This window comes from Anas platyrhynchos, chromosome 29 (assembly GCF_047663525.1).
Source record: "Anas platyrhynchos isolate ZD024472 breed Pekin duck chromosome 29, IASCAAS_PekinDuck_T2T, whole genome shotgun sequence".
NCBI lineage: Eukaryota > Metazoa > Chordata > Aves > Anseriformes > Anatidae > Anas > Anas platyrhynchos.
The window spans coordinates 2,780,433-2,801,773 of NC_092615.1; the positions used below are offsets into that span (position 1 = coordinate 2,780,433).

General features: G+C 49.7%; 1 protein-coding gene across 12 annotated transcripts in view; it reads left to right on the plus strand.

Annotated features, from left to right (window-relative positions):
• The window catches only part of PTPRS (protein tyrosine phosphatase receptor type S), a 150,406-nt gene that overhangs the window by 103,892 nt on the left and 25,173 nt on the right, over positions 1 to 21,341 (plus strand). For 5 of the 12 annotated variants that reach the window (XM_072029079.1, XM_027471879.3, XM_072029082.1 and 2 more), the window contains exons 8-19: positions 791 to 1,372; positions 2,295 to 2,428; positions 2,606 to 2,750; positions 8,819 to 9,124; positions 10,564 to 10,757; positions 11,201 to 11,227; positions 13,040 to 13,157; positions 16,706 to 17,296; positions 17,986 to 18,083; positions 18,565 to 18,818; positions 19,205 to 19,298; positions 19,527 to 19,742. In XM_072029079.1, coding sequence (XP_071885180.1) covers positions 791 to 1,372; positions 2,295 to 2,428; positions 2,606 to 2,750; positions 8,819 to 9,124; positions 10,564 to 10,757; positions 11,201 to 11,227; positions 13,040 to 13,157; positions 16,706 to 17,296; positions 17,986 to 18,083; positions 18,565 to 18,818; positions 19,205 to 19,298; positions 19,527 to 19,742 — 2,759 coding nt within the window. The remainder of the gene's footprint in view (positions 1 to 790; positions 1,373 to 2,294; positions 2,429 to 2,605; positions 2,751 to 8,818; positions 9,125 to 10,563; positions 10,758 to 11,200; positions 11,228 to 13,039; positions 13,158 to 16,705; positions 17,297 to 17,985; positions 18,084 to 18,564; positions 18,819 to 19,204; positions 19,299 to 19,526; positions 19,743 to 21,341) is intronic. The other 7 variants (XM_027471882.3, XM_027471883.3, XM_072029081.1 and 4 more) reach the window with 2 other exon arrangements.

Here is a 21,341-nt window from a genome sequence, read left to right on the forward strand (position 1 = left end):
AGGCTGATAGATACACTGCTTCTGCTTCCAATTGTCCTCAGGTGTGGAACCTTGCCCTGCCGGTACCTTCTGCCTTTTGTCATTTTATTTCACTGCTATTTCCCCTTTTGTTCCTGTCTGTAAGCATCTGCAATATTCCCCAGTCAGAAGATGAAATGAGAAGTTAGAGCTCTAAGGCTGCTCAAGCCTGGAGAAGATGAGATTGGAAAGGGTCTAAAACACGTAGTGAGGAAAAGGTTAAAGGTTTCCAGCATTCAGCATGCAGTCTCCAGCAAGTTTGTCTTTTGGATGAGTGACAGGAGATGGACGTTAACACATTTGTGGATTGAGGTGAAGTACTGCATGTATTTATGGCTTTCTAGTTCTGGAGAGTACAGTCCATGCTGTACTGCTACCTGCACGCTAGACGTGGAGAAATTCAGCAGTGCCAGAGCCGGGCAGCCGCTGCTTCAGAAGATCTGATGATGTGCTCTGAAAGAGCTCTTGCAAAACCGCCTTTCCTTGCTGCCCTGTGAGCCAGCGGATGTTCAGCTGAAGTCTGTGCTAATGATTCCAGATGTTTAGCTGAGCACTTCCCTTTTGATGGAGCAGTTTAAGGAGGATAATAGAGTGTATAACTAGGTTCATAATATTTCAGCGGCACTTTACTGAACTGCCGCTCTGTGATTGGTACTGTGCCTCTGGCTCCTGCAGCCCTAACTAGCTCAATTAGGCACCACTTCAACATACCTTTTTTTTTTTCTTTTTTCCTTTTTTTTTTTTTTTAACGTCTGTTCTTCCTGATTCTCAGCACTCCCCAAGGCTCCTGGGACACCAGTGGTGACAGAGACGACGGCAACAAGTATCACCATCACCTGGGACTCTGGAAATCCAGACCCCGTGTCCTACTATGTCATTGAATACAAGTCTAAAAGCCAGGATGGACCCTATCAGATCAAAGAGGACATCACCACCACGCGCTACAGCATTGGGGGGCTCAGCCCCAACTCTGAGTACGAGATCTGGGTCTCTGCAGTCAACAGCATTGGGCAGGGGCCTCCCAGCGAGTCCGTGGTCACTCGCACAGGGGAACAAGCTCCTGCCAGTGCCCCCCGTAATGTGCAGGGACGAATGCTGAGCAGCACCACCATGATCATCCAGTGGGAGGAACCAGTGGAGCCCAACGGGCAGATCCGTGGCTATCGTGTGTATTACACCATGGAGCCTGATCAGCCTGTCAGCAACTGGCAGAAGCACAACGTGGATGACAGCCTCCTGACCACGGTGGGCAGCCTCCTGGAGGACGAAACCTACACGGTTCGGGTCCTGGCCTTCACCTCGGTGGGAGATGGGCCTCTTTCGGACCCCATCCAGGTTAAGACGCAACAAGGAGGTGAGCAGCTGTGTTGCTAACCTTGGAGGCACTGGGCTGCAGGAGGGAGAGGTGGTGGCTTAGTCCGTTATCCAGCTGGGGCCTCTGTGTCACCAGAACAATTTTTTCTTTATTGGTTCAATTCGGTTAAAATAGAAGTAACTTCCTAGGAGGAAGTTTGGTCCAGCAGCTGGAGCCCAAAGGCTTGGCACATGATTTTCATTCTGTCTTTGCTCACAAAGGTTGTTGCTTAAATGGGTAGGGCAAGAAATTGTGCAAGGAGAACCCTTTTTTGCTGTTCCATGCTTCAGAGTGAGATATCTTCATGTTTCCAGTTTCTAAATGTCTTTGAAATAGACCTGAAAATGCTCACTGACCAGGGAATGGCGAAGCTGAACTCTTAAAGCACCCAGGAGCTGCTTTCTCAGAGCTGAATGGCAATGGGCTTAATTTTGTCTTTTTCTAAAAGCAGAATAAAACAAAGCTACTGTTGTCACAGCTGATATGTCTAGCTGAGAACAAAAGGTGTTTTATCATGTTGTCTCCCAGCATTGCTTTTGGGTGCTCTGCTCACAGGAGCAGGGTGCTGGTGAGGAAGCCCTGCCTTCCTCGGGAGCCTTTTGCTTCCTGAATCCCCCTAACGCTGGGGAAGGGACATGTCCTGCACTGCCAAGAAAGAGGCAAATGGTCCAGTAGGATTCTTCTCCCTTCAGCAGCACTGGACCTTCCCTAGCCCTGCAGTGGTATCTAACCCAGCACTGCCTTAAAGGAGGGCTTCCCCACTCTGCAGTGTGGCATTTTGCTGATGACTTGCCCTTCACACACAGGCTTTGAGGAAAACTGGGTAGGGTACTTCTAATAAGGCAAATTAACGTGGTTCCTCCTGTCTCTCGTCTCACCTCCTCTGCCCTGTCCTGCCCTGTGGGCTCCTTCTCTGCATCAGTTCCTGGGCAGCCGATGAACTTCCGAGCTGAAGCCAAGACAGAGACGAGCATCGTGTTGTCGTGGAGCCCTCCCCGCCAGGAGATCATAGTGAAGTATGAGCTCCTCTATAAGGAAGGAGACCACAGCAGGGAGGTGAGTCTGGAGAGGAGCAGCGCAAAGGGTTGGGGCCCTGAGGACCATCCCATCCCGGCCCTCTGTTTCTTGAGCTGGCTGAGAGAGGGGAGTGTAGGGCAGGTGTCTCAGGGCAGGGCTCGCCTCTGCTCCTTTTTGTTTGTTTTTATTTTTTTTCTTCCCCCTCGCCCATCTCAGGTGCTGAGGAACTTCGAGCCAACGACCTCCTTCACTGTGGAAGGCCTGAAGCCCAACACTGAGTATGTCTTCCGCCTGGCCGCCCGCTCGGCTCTGGGCCTGGGGGCCTTCACCCCGGAGGTCAGAGAGCGCACCTTGCAGTCTAGTAGGTGTCTCTCCTTTTCGCACCCTTCTCTGAGGGGAAGACAGTCAGGGAGCCAGAGATGGTGGGCACAGGGGTACGGAGCTGTGGGGCAGATGGTCGCGGTGCCGCGGGGGTTCACACATCTGGGGTTGCTCTGCGGGGAGGTGGGCAGTGCGGGGCGTCTGTGGGACCTGGTGCCTTCCCCCTTTACACCCAGATAGTTGAGATGTGGTGGAAGAGTGGGACCGCTGCATGCTGTGTGGGGTTACGTAGGTTAGCAGTGTCCACGTGGTTTGGGGTGGCGGGCAGCAAAGGTCTTACGGGTGGGCTGAGCTGGCCCTTGGTGCTGAGCATGCTCAGGGAGGACAGCGGCCCAGCGGCGTGCGGCAGCGTGGCCGTCCACCAGCAGACCCCGAGCAGCAGCTGCCTGGAAGGGGGGCACAAGCAATGGAGCAGGGAGACGGTGGGGGACTTGGGAGGAAGAGGAGAAGGGGAGGGGATGAATCGAACGTTCAGTTCTTTCGCCAGCCTTGGGGGAAGCAGTCCTCGTGCTGGTTTTCCATGAGTGACTTGGTAGCCACTGGGAAGAGGGCCTGCTGTCCCAGCAAGTGCTGGGAACGGGCCCGCTTGGGCTCCGGCAGAACGGGAGAGAGGAGTCATGTGGAGGCTGTGGGGGGATATTAATGACACCAGGATGGAGCGTATGCAACCAAAATGTGCTGGTTTTAGTTTAATGGATTGTCTCCCTTCGCTGTTGCCCTGGGGACAATAACCCTGGATGGCAATATTTCAACCTGGGCTTTTCACAGATCTTTGCTTTTAAATGAGGTGTTTTTTCACTGCATGAGTGGCTGTGGCAGCTGTTCTTTGTGTTTTCTGTCTCCTCTCATCTCTACTAAATCACTCCGCTGCAGTTTGGAGTAGCCGGGAGCAGAACTAACTCAGAAATGGCTCTGGTCACCAGTGTGAGGAGAGAGAGTGCCTGCTCCCAGCTCTCAGAGCCCTTACCAAGGGGGAGCAGCGGGCTCCCAGCTGGGCACCTGCCCCATCTTGCCGTTCAGTTCTCACTTCTGCTGTCTCTCTCTCTCTCTCTCTCTTCTTTTCCCCATCTCTCTCCTTCTCTTTCTCCCTCCCCCCTGGGAGTGGGAGGAAAGGGGAATCTCCTCCTGCATAGGCAGAATTCCTTACAGGGGCTTTCTCGGGCCTCCAGTCCATTCAAAGATATTTTGTTTTCTTCTTTCTTTCAAATGTTTTTCCCCTTTTTTTCCTTTTTTTTTTTTTTTCCTTTTTCTCATGCTCTCTATATGTATCGAAAGAAAATCCTTTCCTGACTTTGCTGCGAATCCACTGGTTCTGATCCCAGTCTGGTGCTGTCACACGGACCATCACTGTGGGGTGGGGGAAAATGGACTGAAAGGACCTGAACAACAATTGTCAACCTTACCCACACTCTGCTTCTGTTCTGCAAGGGGTTTCCCTCCTTGAGATCTGTGGGGAAGGGGGGAACAGAGGGGCTCGGATTGGTGCTTTCTGGTTTGATAAAAACAGGCTGGAAGGATGGCTGTGGGCGCTGATGACAGCAGGGCTTAGTGACATCAAATATTTTTCCCTCAAGGATGAAGAGAAGGGGGTCCGGGAAAGGGGAAGGCTTTGGGTCTTTTTCTAACTTGGCACCTGCCCAGAATGAGGCCTGCTTTATTTCTCTGTAGCTCAGCTTTCATAGGGATAGTTTCATTAATTTAATGCTCTTAAGAACATCAGCTGGGAGCTGTCAGTGTCCTGTAACATGGTGAAACATTTTTTCCTGGCTGGCTGTTGGAGGAACGAGTCAATTCTCCCTGGTCCAGGCGACATCCTTCGGCTCACAGACCTTCTGGCTCGAGACAGGCTTTTGTGTCTTCCCTCTGCAGCTCCTTTTCCGTTCAGCTCTTCCTTGGCCCGCTCCATGGCTCTTCTTTCTCTTCTCTCTTCTGTCTGCCTGCCCGCCTGCATGCTCTCACAGCCCGATGAAACCCGCTCCCTGCTCTCTGTCTGTCTGTCTCTCGCTGGGCGGTTTCACACCACGATGGCATCTTGTCTCTGCAACAGCAAAGCCTCCCTCATCCTCCGGCAGCCTGCTGGTGCATTCGGTGCTCTTCCCCTCCTCGCTCAGCTGGCAAGCATGTGCCTGCATGCCGCAGCCCTCCCTGCACTGCCCACCTTTCTGCACAACACCCACCACCTCCCTGTCAGGGTGGCTCCTCCCGAGCATCATACCCAAAGTAAAATCCATTAAACTAAAGGTAAAGTATATTTTTCTTCTTGAAGTAGCTGGGTTTTAACTCTTCAAGTACCAGAGACGTAGATTGTAAAAGTAACAGATGGTTGGAGGAAGATGTTTTGCCCTTTCTAACTAGCCACGACCTTCCCAGGGCTCCTTGGCAACTCTCCTACTAAAAATTTTGGAGTGCAAAGTACGTCTCAGGGGACAGGGGTGGCAGGGTGGGTGCTGTGAGGCTGCATGTGCAGGTGTAAAGGAACCACGAGGATTTCTTAGCCCTCTGTTCCTTCCTAAGAAAGGATGTTTCCCCTACCCATTAGCTCTGCTCCCCTTCCCCCTTCCTCACAGTGTATGGAGTGAAAAAAACAAAAATCTTATACAAAGTCTATGGTACCTAAAGGGTTAAAAAACATTGTATTGTACAAGGTCAGTAAGGGTCATTCTTGTGGCTTGGACAGTCAACTTTAAAGCATGTAAAAGATGCAGTTCAGGTGAGTACTGGCTGGTCTCAAGCAGATTCACAAATACAGTCCACCCTGTCGCTGCAGGCTCACGCACACGGGCGTGGATCTGCACACACTCGTGTACATCCCGGAGCCCGTGGGAGGGTGGGGAAGGGTTCCCAAAGAGCCGCCTGCATGATAAAACCAGAAACCAGCAGACAAAGATGACGAGCTGCCTCCGGGGGCTCCCGCCTGTGCTGTGGCTCCCTTTCCAGCAAAGGAGTTTTGGTGCGGAGGTGAACTCACAGCCTCCGCGTTGGGCTGCGGCGCTTTCCGTCCTGCATTCAGCTCCCACCTCCTCGATTCCGTCCCCACGCACACATGCACGTGGCCAGGGTGACGCAGGTTGGGCTGGATTGTGAAGGAAACTCACAGTGCCATGAACTCCCCCGATGCGTCTCCAGTATGGCCAGCCAGCACTTGGTGGCTGTTTTCATCCAGGTGCTGTAGTCGATGAGCGTGATGGGGAGAGGGGGCCCAGGTGGGATCTGGGCCTTCTCCCCCATCACCCACCCACCCTGCCTTTTTGACCAGAGAAAGTGCAAACGACCCCAAATGGAGGCCTCACTCCAGGGCCTCTCTGTAGGTCCCTGTGCTGGAGCGTAGAGGGTGAGTGAGCAAGCGAGCGTGACCACGCGCAGCAGCTGCCAGTGCAAACAGTGAACCCAAGTGCCAGCTGGAGCTCCGGCTCTGCTTACTGGGGCTTTCATAATGAGTTTCAGGATGGAAAGGGTAGGTCGGGTCAGACCCTCTCTGCAGTGGGTTTCTCAGCCATGTGGCGTTGGCTGGACTGCTAAGCAGGCAAGGTAGCTTTTAATACAGCAGCCCCTGGCGGGGGAGAAAAAAAAGGAGCAAACCTGATTGCAAAATACTCCGAAAAAAATAAAGGAGTGTCATGGCAGGCACTGGAAGAGGGTTGAGGCTTTTTCCTCCATGCCCTAAAAGAGACTTGAGTTGCTTCAGGGCTGTGAGAAGGAGCAGTGTGCCTCCGTTCTGGAGATGTCGGTGCTGCATCAATCAGCAGAGGGAGAGAGCTGCAGGCATAAGGCAAAAAACATCAGTGGGAATCTGCCACCCTGCTCTCTGCCCTCTGCACAGGTAGCTGAGCGAAAGGGAATGGATTAGAGACCCGAATTACCAATCCTGTGATACCTAGGGTTCTGCTGGCAGGGGGAGAGTAACTCAGGCAGGGGGGGCAGCAGCGGGGCAGGGCAGCACCTTAAAAGCCAGCCATGTGCAGAAACCCACCAGGAGCTTGGTCTGGCCTCGTAGCTCAGTTTCTCTTGTTCTCTCGTAAGAAAGTCTTATAAGTTAGCAGTTGAAGCGTGGAAGGTAGGTAAACAGACTGGGAATGTTCTGAAAGGAGTCACTTTTTATATCAGTATTATTTTATTATTATGATTTCCTTTCTGATTTTGTTGTTGTTGTTTTATATTATTGGTTTGATTTATGTTTTCCTTTCAAGTTTTGTTGCTTTTGATTTGGTTTGTTTGACATATTTTGTATTATTTTGCGTGGCTAGCCATCAGCAGCTGATTGTCACCCTCTGTAGTGATACGTGTAAGGGTTTTGTTCTCTCAATTGAAATAGAGCCCAATAATAATAATTAAGCATGAAAGTAGGAGAACAACACCCAAATTGTCCTACTGGACAGAGTGCTCAGCACTGCAGTGGAAGGAACTGTCTCTCCTTGTTCTGCAAACCCTCTTGTTTCTATTTAGTGGAGGTATATGCGAAGCATGCAGCTTTCGCTGCACTGCAAATTGGGAAAAGTGGGACTTGATTTAGCTGAGTCCTCAAGGCAAGTTTGGCCTAAACATCTGTTTGTGACTCAGGGGTAGGAGTAGGACATTTGAAAAAAAAAAATCATTTCTCAGTAAAAGAGCTTTATGTTGATTAAAAAGCACCAGAAAAAAATAGAAATGGTGCAGCATTTATCTACTCCCTTGCTTCTTTCAGATGATGCTTTGGGGGCTTATAAGGACACCCCAGTCTCTGGCAGTATCTGCAGAGAGTTAAAAGCTGTTTTTTGCAGTATTACTGTTATTGGGTGTGATTAGGGTTACAGATTTGCATTGAAAATGTATCCCTCTGTGTGCTCACCTGGGCTGATTGGTAATATTTAGTTTTTGAGAGAAGTCAGGTATAAGATTTCCCAAAATGACCAGGTTACAGCTGAGATACAGAAGTGGCAGGCTTTCTGTCTGTCCAGGGTTCACCGAGGTCCCAAACCTGTGGCATCTCCAGCCTTCCCAAGGACCTGACCCTTGCAGTTCTGGTGTCTGCAGGCACAGCCATGGTGTGTGCCGGTACCTGGTGTGTGACAGTCCGGCTTCCTACTGAGCAGATCTCCCTGAAGTTGCCTTGTGCAGCCCAGTAAACACTGAAGTGAGCAGAAGTGGGGGTTTGCACCTTTCCCATCTCCTGAAAAACAGCCCTCAGGCAGTTGTTTGCTGCTACCCTGAGAACATGCAGCTGTGTAGGGCCAGATTTCCAAAAGTGTCCTGGGATTTTCATAAACACCCTGAAGTTGTTTGGACAGAGTGAAACAGGAGTCAGGCACACTACCACTTCTGAAAATCCCACGGGGTACCCAAATACCTTGACAAACCTCCTGCCTCACTCCTTTGCAAGACTTTTTACTAAAACTATTCCTGTCTAAATCCTTTCCTTCATCCAGCATCGTGGGCTCTTTGCTTGGCGATATCCTGGACGTCACCGCTATGTTTTTTCACCTCCTTCAGTCTGTGGACAACTAATAACTTACAGCTGGGTATACAGACTCTTAACTTTAAGCCTCCTGGCAAAAGATTTGCTTTTCTTACTTACTTTTCACAGATCCTTGCAAGGAAATTTGAGATCCCAGAGACTGCACTTTGGAAACAAGTGCTTTACCAGCCAGGGCAGGATTTGCCAGACCGCTGTAAAACAGGGAGCTGAAGGGAAGGGTTTTTTATAGGGTGAAATCGGGGGCTAAGCTTTGTGGCACACACACTTAGCAGCAGCAGGACCCCTCTTGGCTAGCCCGCTTACTGCTTTAGTCCTTTGCTTTATTACATTTCAGTTTTGATGCCCCACTTCATTTCCGTTGGCTTTTTTTTTTCTTTTCATTTAAAAAAAAAAAAAAAGACAACAACAAAAAGCTCTCCTCTTTTTTAATTTTATCTTCCTGAACCAAATTTTCGTACGTTTTATTTTAGATTTTTTTGTTATCATTTTCTTTTGTTTTTTCTTTTATCTTTCCCATCTTTTGTTTTCTCCCCTCCCCCCCTCCCCCCCTTCCCCACCTTCTTCCCTTTCCCTCCTTGAATCTTCCCCCCTCGTAGAACCGTCTGCCCCCCCTCAAGACGTAAAATGCGTCAGCACCAGATCCACCGCCATTCTGGTAAGTTGGCGGCCGCCTCCGGCCGAAAGCCAAAATGGCGTCCTGGCTGGCTACAGCGTCTACTATCGAGCGCTGGACTCTGAGGACACGGAGCTTAAGGAGGTGAATGATATCCCCCCAACCACCAGTCAGATCCTACTGGAGTCCCTGGAGAAGTGGACAGAGTATCGCATCACTGTCGTGGCTCATACGGAGGTGGGGCCGGGCCCGGAGAGCTCGCCGGTTATCGTCCGGACGGATGAAGATGGTAATTGCGCTTTTTCTGGTTTTGTCCTGGGGCCAGTGGTGAATACGTGTCCCTGCGGTGGGCTTCTCCCACGCTTGGGGGGGACGCATTGAGTCCCTGCTCATGGCCGATCTAGGGTGTGAGGGCAAGTCCCGAACGAGGCCTCAGCACAGCCTTCCCCCACCAGGAGGGGTCCGAGATGTGGAGCACCATTTGCTGCCATCTCTCTAAGCCCCTCTGAGAATTGGGGTCTGTAGGGTTGTCCTTCCCCGCTTCAGGGATGGTTTTTCTTATTTCTCGGGGATTTCATTTCAAGGCCGTGAGCCCTGTCTGCACGCCTTTCCTGAAAAGATTCTCGTACTGACCAAAGGCACAGCTGAGGCAGCAAGGAACTGAAATCAGAGAAGAGGAGGAGATTGCTTGCCAGAAATTATTTTAAAGTATTAAAAGACTTCTTCCCACACATTCCTTGTTACTCGCTCCTCTAAAAGTTTCAGTTAGTGGTAGAAAGGAAGAATCTGATCATTTATTTCAAAAACCATTTAATGACAGCATACACCCCAGTTCAGTGACCCAGCTTGGAGACTTGTGCTTGGTGCACAGACACAAATGGTGATGGGCCTTGAACTTCCTGGTATTTCTACAGTAAAATAAAACCAGGAAAACTGAATGTACGCAGGGAGGGAGAACAGAATACTGTGAGGGTGAGGTGGGACCCTCAAATAATATGTCAAATAAATAACAGAAGTCAAATCCAAACTCCAGCTTTCTTCTTCCATCCCAAAGAAAAAAAGACTGAAAAAAAAATCAAACAGGTTTATCCCCAGTGTGGGTCTTGTTTCCCTTACCATCTGCCCAAACCCAAATAGATAGTCACCTTACTCAGAGAAATTAAGGTTTTCCTGCAGATGAAGCTGTCCTTTCCTATTATTATCATTTCCAAAAATTCACCCCATATTCCATCCAAAACACCTTTCAGTTTTTGTCCTGAGATTAGGCAGCTGCTCTAACCTCAACCTGCCCAGTCTGAGAGAACAAGGAGCTCCAAGGGCAAGTCCCCTTCCTCATCCTCTCCACCCTAACGTCCCACAGGCATGGCCAGAGTTTTTCTGATTCATTAGAAATTGGCTTTGCCCTCAGATTTTGATCTGGAATCATATGGGTCCTTCCATCCAAGTAAACTGGAGAAAAAGGAGTCTGTCAGAGAATAACTAGACTGGGAGATGGACCTGTTCACATTTATCCAGATCTCTGAGCCATGCAGATTAGATGCCCCTAAACTGTTCCCGTTTCATTGAATAAAGGCCAGTGGCAGATGGTGGGGTGTCCAGTTTGCTGGTTAAGTCTCCCCCTCCTTTCAGAGCTGTAGATTCAGTGTGCATATGCCCCAGAACTGAAGCGACAGGCTCCAGCCAGAAATCTCCAAGTGACTCTGGTCCTTTTTATTTCCTTCCTGGCAGTGCCCAGTGCACCACCTCGGAAAGTGGAGGTGGAGGTCCTGAACTCAACTGCAATCCAAGTGTTCTGGCGCTCTCCAGTCCAGAACCGCCAGCATGGCCAGATCCGCGGCTACCAGGTCCACTACGTGCGCATGGAAAACGGAGAGGCCAGGGGGCTGCCCCAGATCAAGGACATCATGCTGGCTGATGCCCAGGTAAGGATTCACGTCCTGCTGCAGTTTGTTTCTCTCTCACGGAAGCTTTGAGGGGGTGGGTGCTCCAGCTGCCTTGTCTCATCCCAAGTAACGTATCGCTGGAGAAAGCAGATGAGCATCTTTGTGATAAAGATATGTTATCTTCCTGCTGTTCATTTGCAGTCCCAGACAATAGCTATTGTGGAAGAGTATGAACTGCTCTCCCAGCTCTGAACTAAATGCCATCCATCCTCCTCTGTCTGGGAAATCTTTTAAGACAGACAAAGGCCACAGTGGAATCTACTAATTTCTCCCACTCTACTTCTTCCTTCATGCTGGCCTGGTAACTTCTGACCTTGTGTGGCTGCTTGCTCAGGGACTTCTTCCTCATGCTGTGTCTCTGTCTTTCCCTTCTTTCCCCTCTTGTATTCTCATGTGCAAAACCTCTCTTGTTCTCTGCCCAGTGGGAAACAGATGACACTGCTGAATACGTAAGTAAAAAAAAAAAAATTCCTTCCATCCTGGTTCTGTCCCTTCCCTTCTCCCACTTGCTGTTGTGGTGTGATATTTTCCTTTTCCTTTTTATTATTTTTTTTTTTAGTTTTATTTTCAGTGCCAGTGTGCCTGTTTTAAAGCCTGATGTTGGTGTTCCCATTCATTGTCCCCACCCTGTTTGCTTTGCTCTGCAGCCCGGTGTGATTGTGTAGTTTGTCAGCGCGTGGCAGTCCTGCAGGGTTTTCCCCTCAGCTCTGAAGGAAAGACGAGTCTGCTGCTCCTCCACAGGGGAGCAGGCAGGACACTGAAATTGGGACTACCTTGAACACCTGCCTAAAGATGGGCTGGTCTGCAACTACCTTGCCTTTTGTCTGAAAAACAGTTAGGTTGTAACGCATTGGGTATTTAAAGCCTCATAAATTCCGAGGTGTCAGGGTACAAACAAATGCTTTGTGCCCTGGAAGGGCCAAGATTCTTCGATATTTGTTGTGTTCAAAGCCCTGAATCACTGGTGGCCCTTTTACCTTTCAAGTAGACTTTAAAATCGGCTTGGCTGTTTGGCATTTGATACTTCTGTTAAAATGCTAAATGCTTTCAGTGATCTTACAGCTACAAAGCAGTAGGAGAAAGCATTTCCTTCTTGGAATAGCAGGGTCCCAAGGTAATACATCATTAAAATGAATATATGCACGTCTCCTGGAGATTGCCAAGTGCCCTACAAAAGTGAGGGGCCTGTGTTTTACAGAAAGATAAACTGAGTCACATGAAAGCAAAGTCGCGTGCCTAAAATCTTAATAAAAGTCAGTGGCATGTGTGAAAGCAGGACAGATTTTTGACTTCCAGAAAGCAAACCTGTCTCTCTAGCTAATGGCTTCCAAACTTATTGATCAAAGTCCTGCTGGTTTGAAATACTTCCACCGTAGCTCAGCTCTGGGGGCAATACAAATATTTTCAGGACCAGCAAATTTTTTTTCCCAAGTGCTGCCCTGCGATTTAATATTTAAAGCACTGAGGGATAGTGGAGGGGAAGGCCATAAAACATGCACAAAATTTACATCTCCCCCCTTTCAGAGCCTTGGCGAAAACCCTGCTGCGTATGCCCCCATCCTGTTTGATTTAGCACGGGTGTTCCTGTTACAACCCAGCCCTTTGAAGGGCCGAGTACTTCATGGGGAAGGGCTATTCTGGAGGCCAGTCTTGCAACAAAAGCTCGTGGGAGCCAGGTGTGGTGAAGCTGATAGAGGAAGGAGGGTGCTGGGGATTTAGCAGAGAGCTTTAACGTGCAAGCAAAAAATGTCGTCTTGCACTTTGCGTTAAAGCAATCCCTTTAATATTATTGAAGGCATTAAAAAATATCCCTGAGGAGAGAAGGGAGGGGGGTGGGGGAGAAAAAAATGTAATCTCCTTGAAACCGCTGAGACCTCCACTGAGACGGCACAGTGAAGGGGAACACTTTGAAGAGTGCAGCAGCGTTTTGATGGCTGAAGCAGTTTGTGGTGAGATAGGGAATGTGTGAGAGGTAGATCTGGAAGAGAATACATTGAGCCAGGGCCTGCAGAGACACGCTGTGTTTACAGAGGGGCTGCTTGCAGCTGGAGCGTGCGTGCTGCTCGCCAAAGGAATGTGGCTCTCACCCTCCTGCCAGTTGCCACATCTGCCTCGTTGCCGCAGAGCGTCTCATGGTTTCAGATTCAGTGAATGTTCCTGCATGCTAGAAAAGACCTGAGACTCCTGCAAGGAGAGATCTACCTGTGTGTGTGTGTGTGCGTAATTATTTACACCGTTTTCCTTTGGAATCTCGCAAACAGGAAATGGTCATTGCTGGGCTCCAGCCTGAGACTGCGTATTCCATTACCGTAGCCGCCTACACCATGAAGGGAGATGGTGCTCGCAGCAAACCCAAAGTGGTCACCACTAAGGGTGCAGGTAAGAGTCTCTTCTTGACCTGTTGGGATTCACCAGTTTCCTAACATCCTGAAGCCAAGATGCTCCTTTCATCCCACTCTCCTCACAAAGAGGACAGACTTGCAACAAACAACATGCAGCCCCTGAAGAAAAATTATTTCTAGGAAGGCAGAAAACCTTTCATTCCTGGCAGGTAGCCCTCCCTAAATGAAGTAGTTTTCTCTCCAGTGCTGCAGAAAGCCCCATACATACAGAAATACAACAGAGGACAAATTCAGTGCTTGTAATCTTATGTACTGCAAATTCCAGAAGTACCAGAAGTAAGGGAATCCTTGCCCAGTCTGACCTGTATGGTGACACTGGAGAGACTCCAGCTTTGATGGCTGCCACACAGAGGTACCTTGGGGAACAGAAGACCCAGAGGTTTGCTGTCATGGTGTTGACTTGCAGAGAGCTGAAAAGCAGCAGGGAAGCAGTGAAGACTTATACTGCCCAGTCTTCTTTTCTTTTAGTATCATGTCTGAACATCAGTCCCCTCTTTGCCTAGGAGTAGTGCTCAGTAGAGAAGTACTGACAGTATTGACCTTTTCTTGCAAGAATTTCTGCAACCTGGGCTCACTCTGCACATGCCATCCAGACTCATTCCTCCCTTTGCCCTATTCTTCATGGCAAAGTGTCTGTCAGCCTCAGTGCAGAGGACACGATGTCAGGCTAGGATGCCTGGGCCTGAAGAAAGAAATGACAAAGGGCAACAAGGCATTCCTTGTTCCTCCACACAGTTGTGCTGCAGGCAGAAAACAGAGGTTGTGTTCCACCTGTCCTCTCAGCATCTGCACTCCTGTGGTTAGTGCTCTCATAGCTGGACCTTTGCTGTGCAGTAGGGGAAAGGTTTCATGCCACAGAGTGAGACTGCTGTGCCCACACCCAGATTTGACCCTCCTTCAGCCCAGTTGTTGTTGGCCTGTGGTTATCTTCTCTCACCCCATCACGTTCTTGGTCCTGCTGCCAGATGATGACTTTCTCCCATTGTCATTTCCTTCTGTTGTCTGGTCCCTTCCCACCCCTTGGTGTCTATTCGTTTTCTTAGTTTTGGGGCAGTCATCTTCACCCTTCCTGTAACAGCTGCACAACTGCCATCATCTCTTGTTCCTGGCAGACAGTTGTTCTCTGCCTCTGCCTTTGGTCAAAGCGACACAATTAACCTGGAAAGCTCTGTTCAGGCTCTGGAGGTAGCACAGACACTCAGCTCAGTGCACAGGACAGAGAGGGCTCAGGAGCACTGGCCCGAAACACACAGCGCTGGAGCAGCAGCTGCCCTCCATGCCCTTGTCTTTTTCTCTGTCCCAACTCACATCTTCATCCCATTATATGTTCTTGTCTTCAGAGAAGGGAATGAGAATTCAGCCTTCCTCTCCTTTCTTGTGTTTCTTGCTTAGTTAAGAGACAACACATAAGAGAACAAGGTTGTTTTCCAGGACACGAATGTTACAGCAGGATACATTTAGGTGACAGCATCCAAACTCCTGCCTTCACACCTTGTAGTGTCAGTGTGCTGTCAGAAGCCTTTTCCTTCACTCACTCTCTTCTCCTTCCCCCTCTGGCTTTGCCCATGTTTCTTCTCACTCTGTCTGGTTCTCTCCTCTCGCTTCCTTGTTTTCCTGAGGCTCTCTGCCTTCTTCATTTTTCTCTCCTCGAGCCTTTCTCACTCTGCCCTCCCTCCTTCCCTTGTCACTCTCTTGTCAACCTCCCTCATCTCTCCCCATTTGGATTTGCAGTGCAGGTGATCAGTCACAGAGGGATGTTTTCTCCAGCACAGCAGCTATTACCCAAAACCCAATTTCCCCCAACTTGAAATAGCTATTTAAAAAAAAAAAAAAAAAGAAAGAAAGAAAAAAAAACTTTCAAATGGCTCTGTAACGTTCTTATCTTCTTTGCAGCGTTGAGTCAATATACCTTCTGAGAAGAGAGATTTCTTTCTTTATCATTCAGGGCTAGGGGCTGAATTTAAATACAGTAATACATCCAATTTTCTCCTTTACTGTCCAAACCAATTGCGAAATAAAGCACTTCCCCCTGCTTTCTTCTCACCTTTCTCCAAACAATATTTGTTGTGCAAATGTAATATTTTCAAGCTCAGCTGATTATAGTAACATTTGTGATAAAACCCAAAACATAAAGGTAATGACATTGTTTTTCTCTGTAATGTGTTTCTTCGGCATTTCCGAGGGAGGCTCTCCCAGAACTGTTCCCTAGGCATTCTTTGGCAGTTTGCAATGAATAAAGCATTTGTTTCAGAGACAAGCCCTCGTCCCTGTGTTCAGATGTCAGTCGCTGCGGGGCAGAGTGCTTTCCCCAGTCTGCCTTTGCCAGGATCCCTGACACACACAGCATCCTTCCCTGCCGGCTCCCTCCCGCTCCCTTTGGTAGCTGCACTCAGCTTTCAGCCTCCCAGCCTGCAGTCAGACTCGTGCTCGCTCCTAAACTCCATTCTCTTTCCTTTTCCTGTTCAACCAGAAGAAACACCAAGGCTCAGAGAAGGAAATTAGATCCCTAATAGTGGAGTGAATGTAAATGACGCGTGAGCTGCTGGAATTAATGCTCTGCTTTCTCCAGCTTCAGAAACCTCTGGGCCTACGCGTGTCATTTAACTGTGGCTGTGGGCTTGCTCTGCAGTCAGGCTGTGCCAAGGCTCATTAGACAGAGGCACTGCTGAGTTCCTGCAATATTCCCCAAACATGGAGCAACTAACTGACAGGATGAGGAGGGAGCTAGCTGAAAACACACCGACACTCGCATGTCCTTTCCCTTCCCTCAGAGGAGAGAAAGCTCGTAGTGCAAGCAGCAACTCTTCCTGCCCTCTGCCATGCACAGATTTTGGGCTCTTGTTCCGACTCTTTGTGTGCTTCCTTCTTTCTGTACCCAACTGGGTGATCAGATGCCTGCCAGACTTGCTTCATCTGGCCTTGTGCCTGCTGCTCAGGACCCGAGGCTGCCCAGACTTCCTTTCCCATCCTTCATTACTTCACCCGCAGCTGCTCTGGCCTTCCCAGCCTGAGCCAATCTGTTCCAGTCTCTTTCTGCATGAGTTGTGCTGTGTGAGGGAGAGAGAGAGGGAGCGGGAGGACAGGAGTCTGGGGAACTCCTACATTAATTCTTCCCTGCCCTGCAAAGCAATCTGCTCGGGTGTTTAGAACAGGAGGCTGGGATTCAGGACCCCTGACTTTGTTCTTCCCAGCTGTGGTGAAGTATTTGGTCAAGTGATAAGAGAGAAGCAGTGCTCACCTTGCCTTCCTGAGGAAAGGGAGTAAAAATAAATCTAGGAATAAATAAGAACATCACAGCTGACACGCTGGCAGTGCATCTCATCTCCTAAACTTGACAGAGACCATCTACGTGTAGTGGGTGGGTAGCAGCAGCCTGGTTTCAGGGTGAGACACCGAAGCAGACAGAGTCAAGGTGGAACCTTGCCACTGATTCGAGGAACCTGTGCTGCAGCCCTAGGGTCTCTGCATCTCCTCGCCAGCCACCCTGTCCCACATTTGACCAAAAGTCTCTCTTTTCTCTCCCAGTCCCAGGGAAACCCATCCTGTCTGTGCACCAGACAGAGGAGAATACTCTGCTGGTGAAATGGGAGCCTCCGTTGGATGCTGAAGGCCAGGTGATGGGCTACCGGCTCCAGTTTGGCCGCAAGGATGTCGACCCCCTGGCTACCTTGGAGTTCACAGCCCTGGAGGATAAGTACACTGCTCCCAGCATCCACAAGGGCGCCACGTATGTTTTCAAGCTGGCCGTCAAAAGCCGGGCTGGCTTCGGGGAGGAAGCTGTGCAGGAACTCACCACCCCTGAAGACATCCCCAAGGGTTACCCCCAAATCCTCGAGGCGAGCAACATCACTTCCATGTCGGTCCAGTTTGGCTGGCTCCCCCCCGTGCTGGCCGAGAGGAACGGAGCCATCGTCAAATACACCGTGGCCTACCGGGAAGCCGGTTCTCCCGGCAACCCCCTGGAAAAAGACCTGCCCCCCTCCCCAGAGAACTCGTACACCCTCAACGGCCTCAAACCCAACACCGCCTATGATGTTAAAATCCGTGCTCACACCAGTAAAGGCCCCGGGCCGTACAGCCCGACTGTCCAGTATCGGACGTTCCAGCTGGATCAAGGTAGGACTTACCGGTTTCTCCTCCCTCTCTCTCCTTGTAACCGGGGCTGGTGCCAGGAGGCAGAGAGCTGGAGAGGTCAAGCCAGGCTCAGCCAGGCTCGTGAGTAAATGCAGAGCACTCTGGTTTCACACTCAGTCCCTCAGCTCCTCTCTGCCTTGTGCCAGGTAAGTCCCTTTTACCGCTTTCTTCTAAGTTAAGTCCGGACACCCTTCTTTCACTGGCACCTGAAGTGGGGTGCCAGTCGCTGTACAGGTGGGAAGAGCATTTTCTTCAGCTTTTGCAAACAGCCAAAAGAAAACAAGAAAAATCAGAAAGCCTCAAATGTGACCTGGGATGGGTTTCCTCACCTGAGCATGCTCAGAAAGCCAGCACCTCGTTCCTGCAGCAGCCACCCAGACCCGTAGTGTGCACTGAGCACGGGCAGGGTGAGGGCAAGGCTAAGCACCCTCCCTCACCCTTCCCCAGGGTTAGACATGGGGACAGGGAGCACCAAGATGGACCTTGACAAAACTCAAGCAAAGTGTGGAGGAGGGAGCAAGCCCTTCCATTCCTGCAGCAGCAGCCAGACCCAAACTGGCAGACCCTTTTGCCAGTGTCTGATGTTGTCTTCCTTCTCTTTCTTACTATTCCTTCCCTCTGCTGCCTTTTCTTCTCCTCTCTCCCCTTCCTCCTCGCTTTTCTCTCATCAGTTTTGCCCAAGAACTTCAAGGTGAAGATGGTGACAAAGACATCTGTCCTTCTGAGCTGGGAGTTTCCTGAGAATTACAACTCTCCCACCCCTTACAAGGCAAGTGGAAGGGAGAAGTCAGAGCTGTGTTCCTTCTCAGTTTCCTGGGAGTCTTGTCTGTTGGTTTGAATGATAGATTATAAGAGCCAGAAATTCTGAAGCCAGGTCTCAGCTATGGGCAGATAATGGTTAATCATTAGATCAAGGAGGTGTGCTCCTTGAAATCAGGCCTCTTGGCTTGCACTCCTGCCTCTGTTACCAAATCACTACCTCCTTAGGCAAGTTACCACCATTTTCCCATCTCCAGATCCAAATTTCTCTTCTCAGAGAAGTTCTAAGGCCTTGTCCTGTGTGAGAAAGAAACTCACCTAGCTCCTATTCCTCTGTTTGCACCAGCTCTGGCAGAGCCGGGTGGAGCATGGCCCAGCCAAGTGCCTTATGTTCCTTGCAAACCAAAGCAAAGAGGAGGAGGGAGCCTGGTTGATTAAGCAGTATCTGTCTTGCTCATGGTACATCTCTGCTGCCTCTTCACCTCCCACAGATCCAGTATAACGGGCTGAATGTCGATGTGGATGGCCGCACCACCAAGAAACTCATCACCAACCTGAAGCCCCGGACGTTCTACAATTTCGTTCTCATGAACCGGGGCAATAGCATGGGCGGCCTGCAGCAGAACGTGGCTGCCTGGACTGCTGCTGACATGTTATCCAGGAAGCCAGAGGTGACCCACAAGCCTGATGCTGATGGCAACGTGGTGGTGATTCTCCCAGATGTGAAGAGCTCCGTGCCTGTCCAGTAGGTTTCTGATAAAGTACAGACTTGGTCTGCTCACTTCATGGTGCAGGGTGCCAGAGTTCGTAGCACAAACCAGCAAGGATAGTGGCAGAGAGTCTTTTCCCTGCATTTCCAGCCTTGCTGGATTCTGTCTTTCGATGCCACTTCCCAGAGTTAACGGGTTGCCACAGGAATCCAAAGGGAGGCATTTTACATGGGGCTGTCACTGAGTCCAAAAGCAGCAACAACAACTGTGCAAAATTACAAATAAAGGGCTTGCTGGCTTGGTCAGGGGGGCTGTGTGGGCAAACCTAGCCTCCCACCATCAGTGTGTGCGCTCTCTCCTTCTGTGGCTGATGGAAGGAGATTCAGTCCTCCCATTTCTTCTGATTATTCCCAACTTTTAGGGCTTACTACATTGTGGTGGTGCCTCTAAGGAAGTCCCGTGGAGGACAGTTCCTGAACCCCTTGGGCAGCCCTGAGGAGATGGACCTGGAGGAGGTGAGTGTGGGTGAGACTGAAACCAGGTGTAGAGAGAGATCAAACAGCTGTAGTGGATGTGATGGTGACCTGAGATCCTGGGAAGGGTGGGTTTGGGGCATGCAATCCATGTTCTGAACAGCTAATGTGAGGTCAGATTGAGTGGTGTGGTTTGGCTGTCCCTCCTTTGTGTTCCCTGAAGGTGCTGAAGGCGTCAGGGCTCTCACACCGTTCCTTTGCTTCCTCCAGCTCGTTCAGGACATTGCCAGGCTCCGACGCCGCAGCCTGCGTCACTCTCGTCAGCTGGACTTCCCCAAGCCCTACATCGCTGCCCGTTTTCGCTCCCTCCCTTCCCACTTCATCCTGGGGGACATGAAGCACTACGACAACTTTGAGAACAGAGCCCTGGAACCAGGGCAGAAATATGTGATCTTCATCCTGGCAGTGCTCCAGGAACCCGAGGCAGTAAGTGCCGCCTGCTTTCCCTCACCCTCCTCAGACGCTCGCGACCCTGCTGTCCCCATTATCGACCAGAGACAGCAGCTGCAGGGGCATCTCTCTTGTGAGCTGCCAGCAGGTCTTGTGCCCTCCTGGCATCCTCCGTGACTCTCTTCCACCAGATGCCAGGGCTTGAGGGTTTTTTTTTTCTTTGCAGAGGCCTTCCAGTCCAGCTGCAGAGCTATTGCGTGCGGCTATCAGAGCTGTTTGTGCTTGTGTCTGCATACAGCAAATGTGCTCTTCTGTGCAGACAACAACACAAGCATCTTGTGCACTGCTTCTGCATTTTGCCTGTCTGCTTAGGCAGGACTTGCTACATTTGTGGCTCCAGCCTTGAGATCAGACTGCGGGATCCCGATCTGTTAGCTCAGGAGTACGCTCGAGTGCGGAGATCCCTGGGTCAAACCCCTTTACAGAGAGCAATTTCTTGTAAAGGCTGTCCCTGTCCCTGTATTCCTTCGGGCAGTGACCCCAGACATCCTGCTTCGAGAGCAGCCTGTCACATGTCCTGGTTATTACAAAGTTCCCCACCAAGCAGAAAGGGGAGAGGCGTTTTTTTATGGAAAAGTAGATGTGCTCTCTGCTCATTTTACCACTTCAGTGCTTCAGCTGATTTCAGTGATGTTGTACCTGGCTTTATGAAAACAACTATTTTAATACTTACCTGTCCTTCCTCGTGAACAATAGGAAGCAGTCTAATTCTTTGTTGTTTTCAAATCCCCCTGTGGAATAGGGGGATTTCAGTAGCAGGGAGCTATTTGAAATTAAGGTTTTCAGAGTGTTGTTGTTTTTTTTCCCAAATAAATATTTAGTTGTGTATTTGATATTAAAGGATTAGGCTGACACGCCTGTGAATGGGTTTCTCAATCGGATTACTGCAGCTTGTGGTAATTTCTTCTTTAGAACAAGGTACTGCACGCTCACTCAGGACAGTCTGGAATCACTGCAGCTCCCTCCTGTGTAGCAGAATTTCAGTCTTACTGAGAGCTGGTAGAGTTTCAAATACCCCAAGCTAAAGCTCATGTTCTTTTCCTGTTCCAGACTTTACACTTGTACCAGGGCTTAACAGTTCTCCTTGGTGCACTTCATTTTCAGCAGTCTCTGTAAAATGGGGATGCATCATTCCTAGGAATGATAGAAAATTGTAGCATTCATGAGAACAAGTGAGCAATGCTTGTTAGTTAGGACTCTGGTGGGTTTGAATGTGATTTTCTCAAGAGCACAGCTCATTGCAGAGAGCAGAGGTGATGTTACATTTTAGTTTTTAATGTTTAATTGTAAGGGATTTTGTAAGTCACCAGACCAGACTGTTTCTAAGCACTATTTTTTGGTTCAGTCCCTTCCCTCTTTCCCTGTAATCCCATCTGACTGATAAAATCCAGATGGTGACACGAGAACTTGACAGAAGTGTTTGTGGGATTGTGGAAATGGAGAGGTCTTTGGGATGTGCTGGAACAGAGGCACAATCAACTTTTTTAAAATCCCCTTCCTGGCTATAAGATTAGGTGAGCCACAGGCATGAGCCAGCCTAAAACATCATGTGAATATTGTCTTTTAATGGTCTGT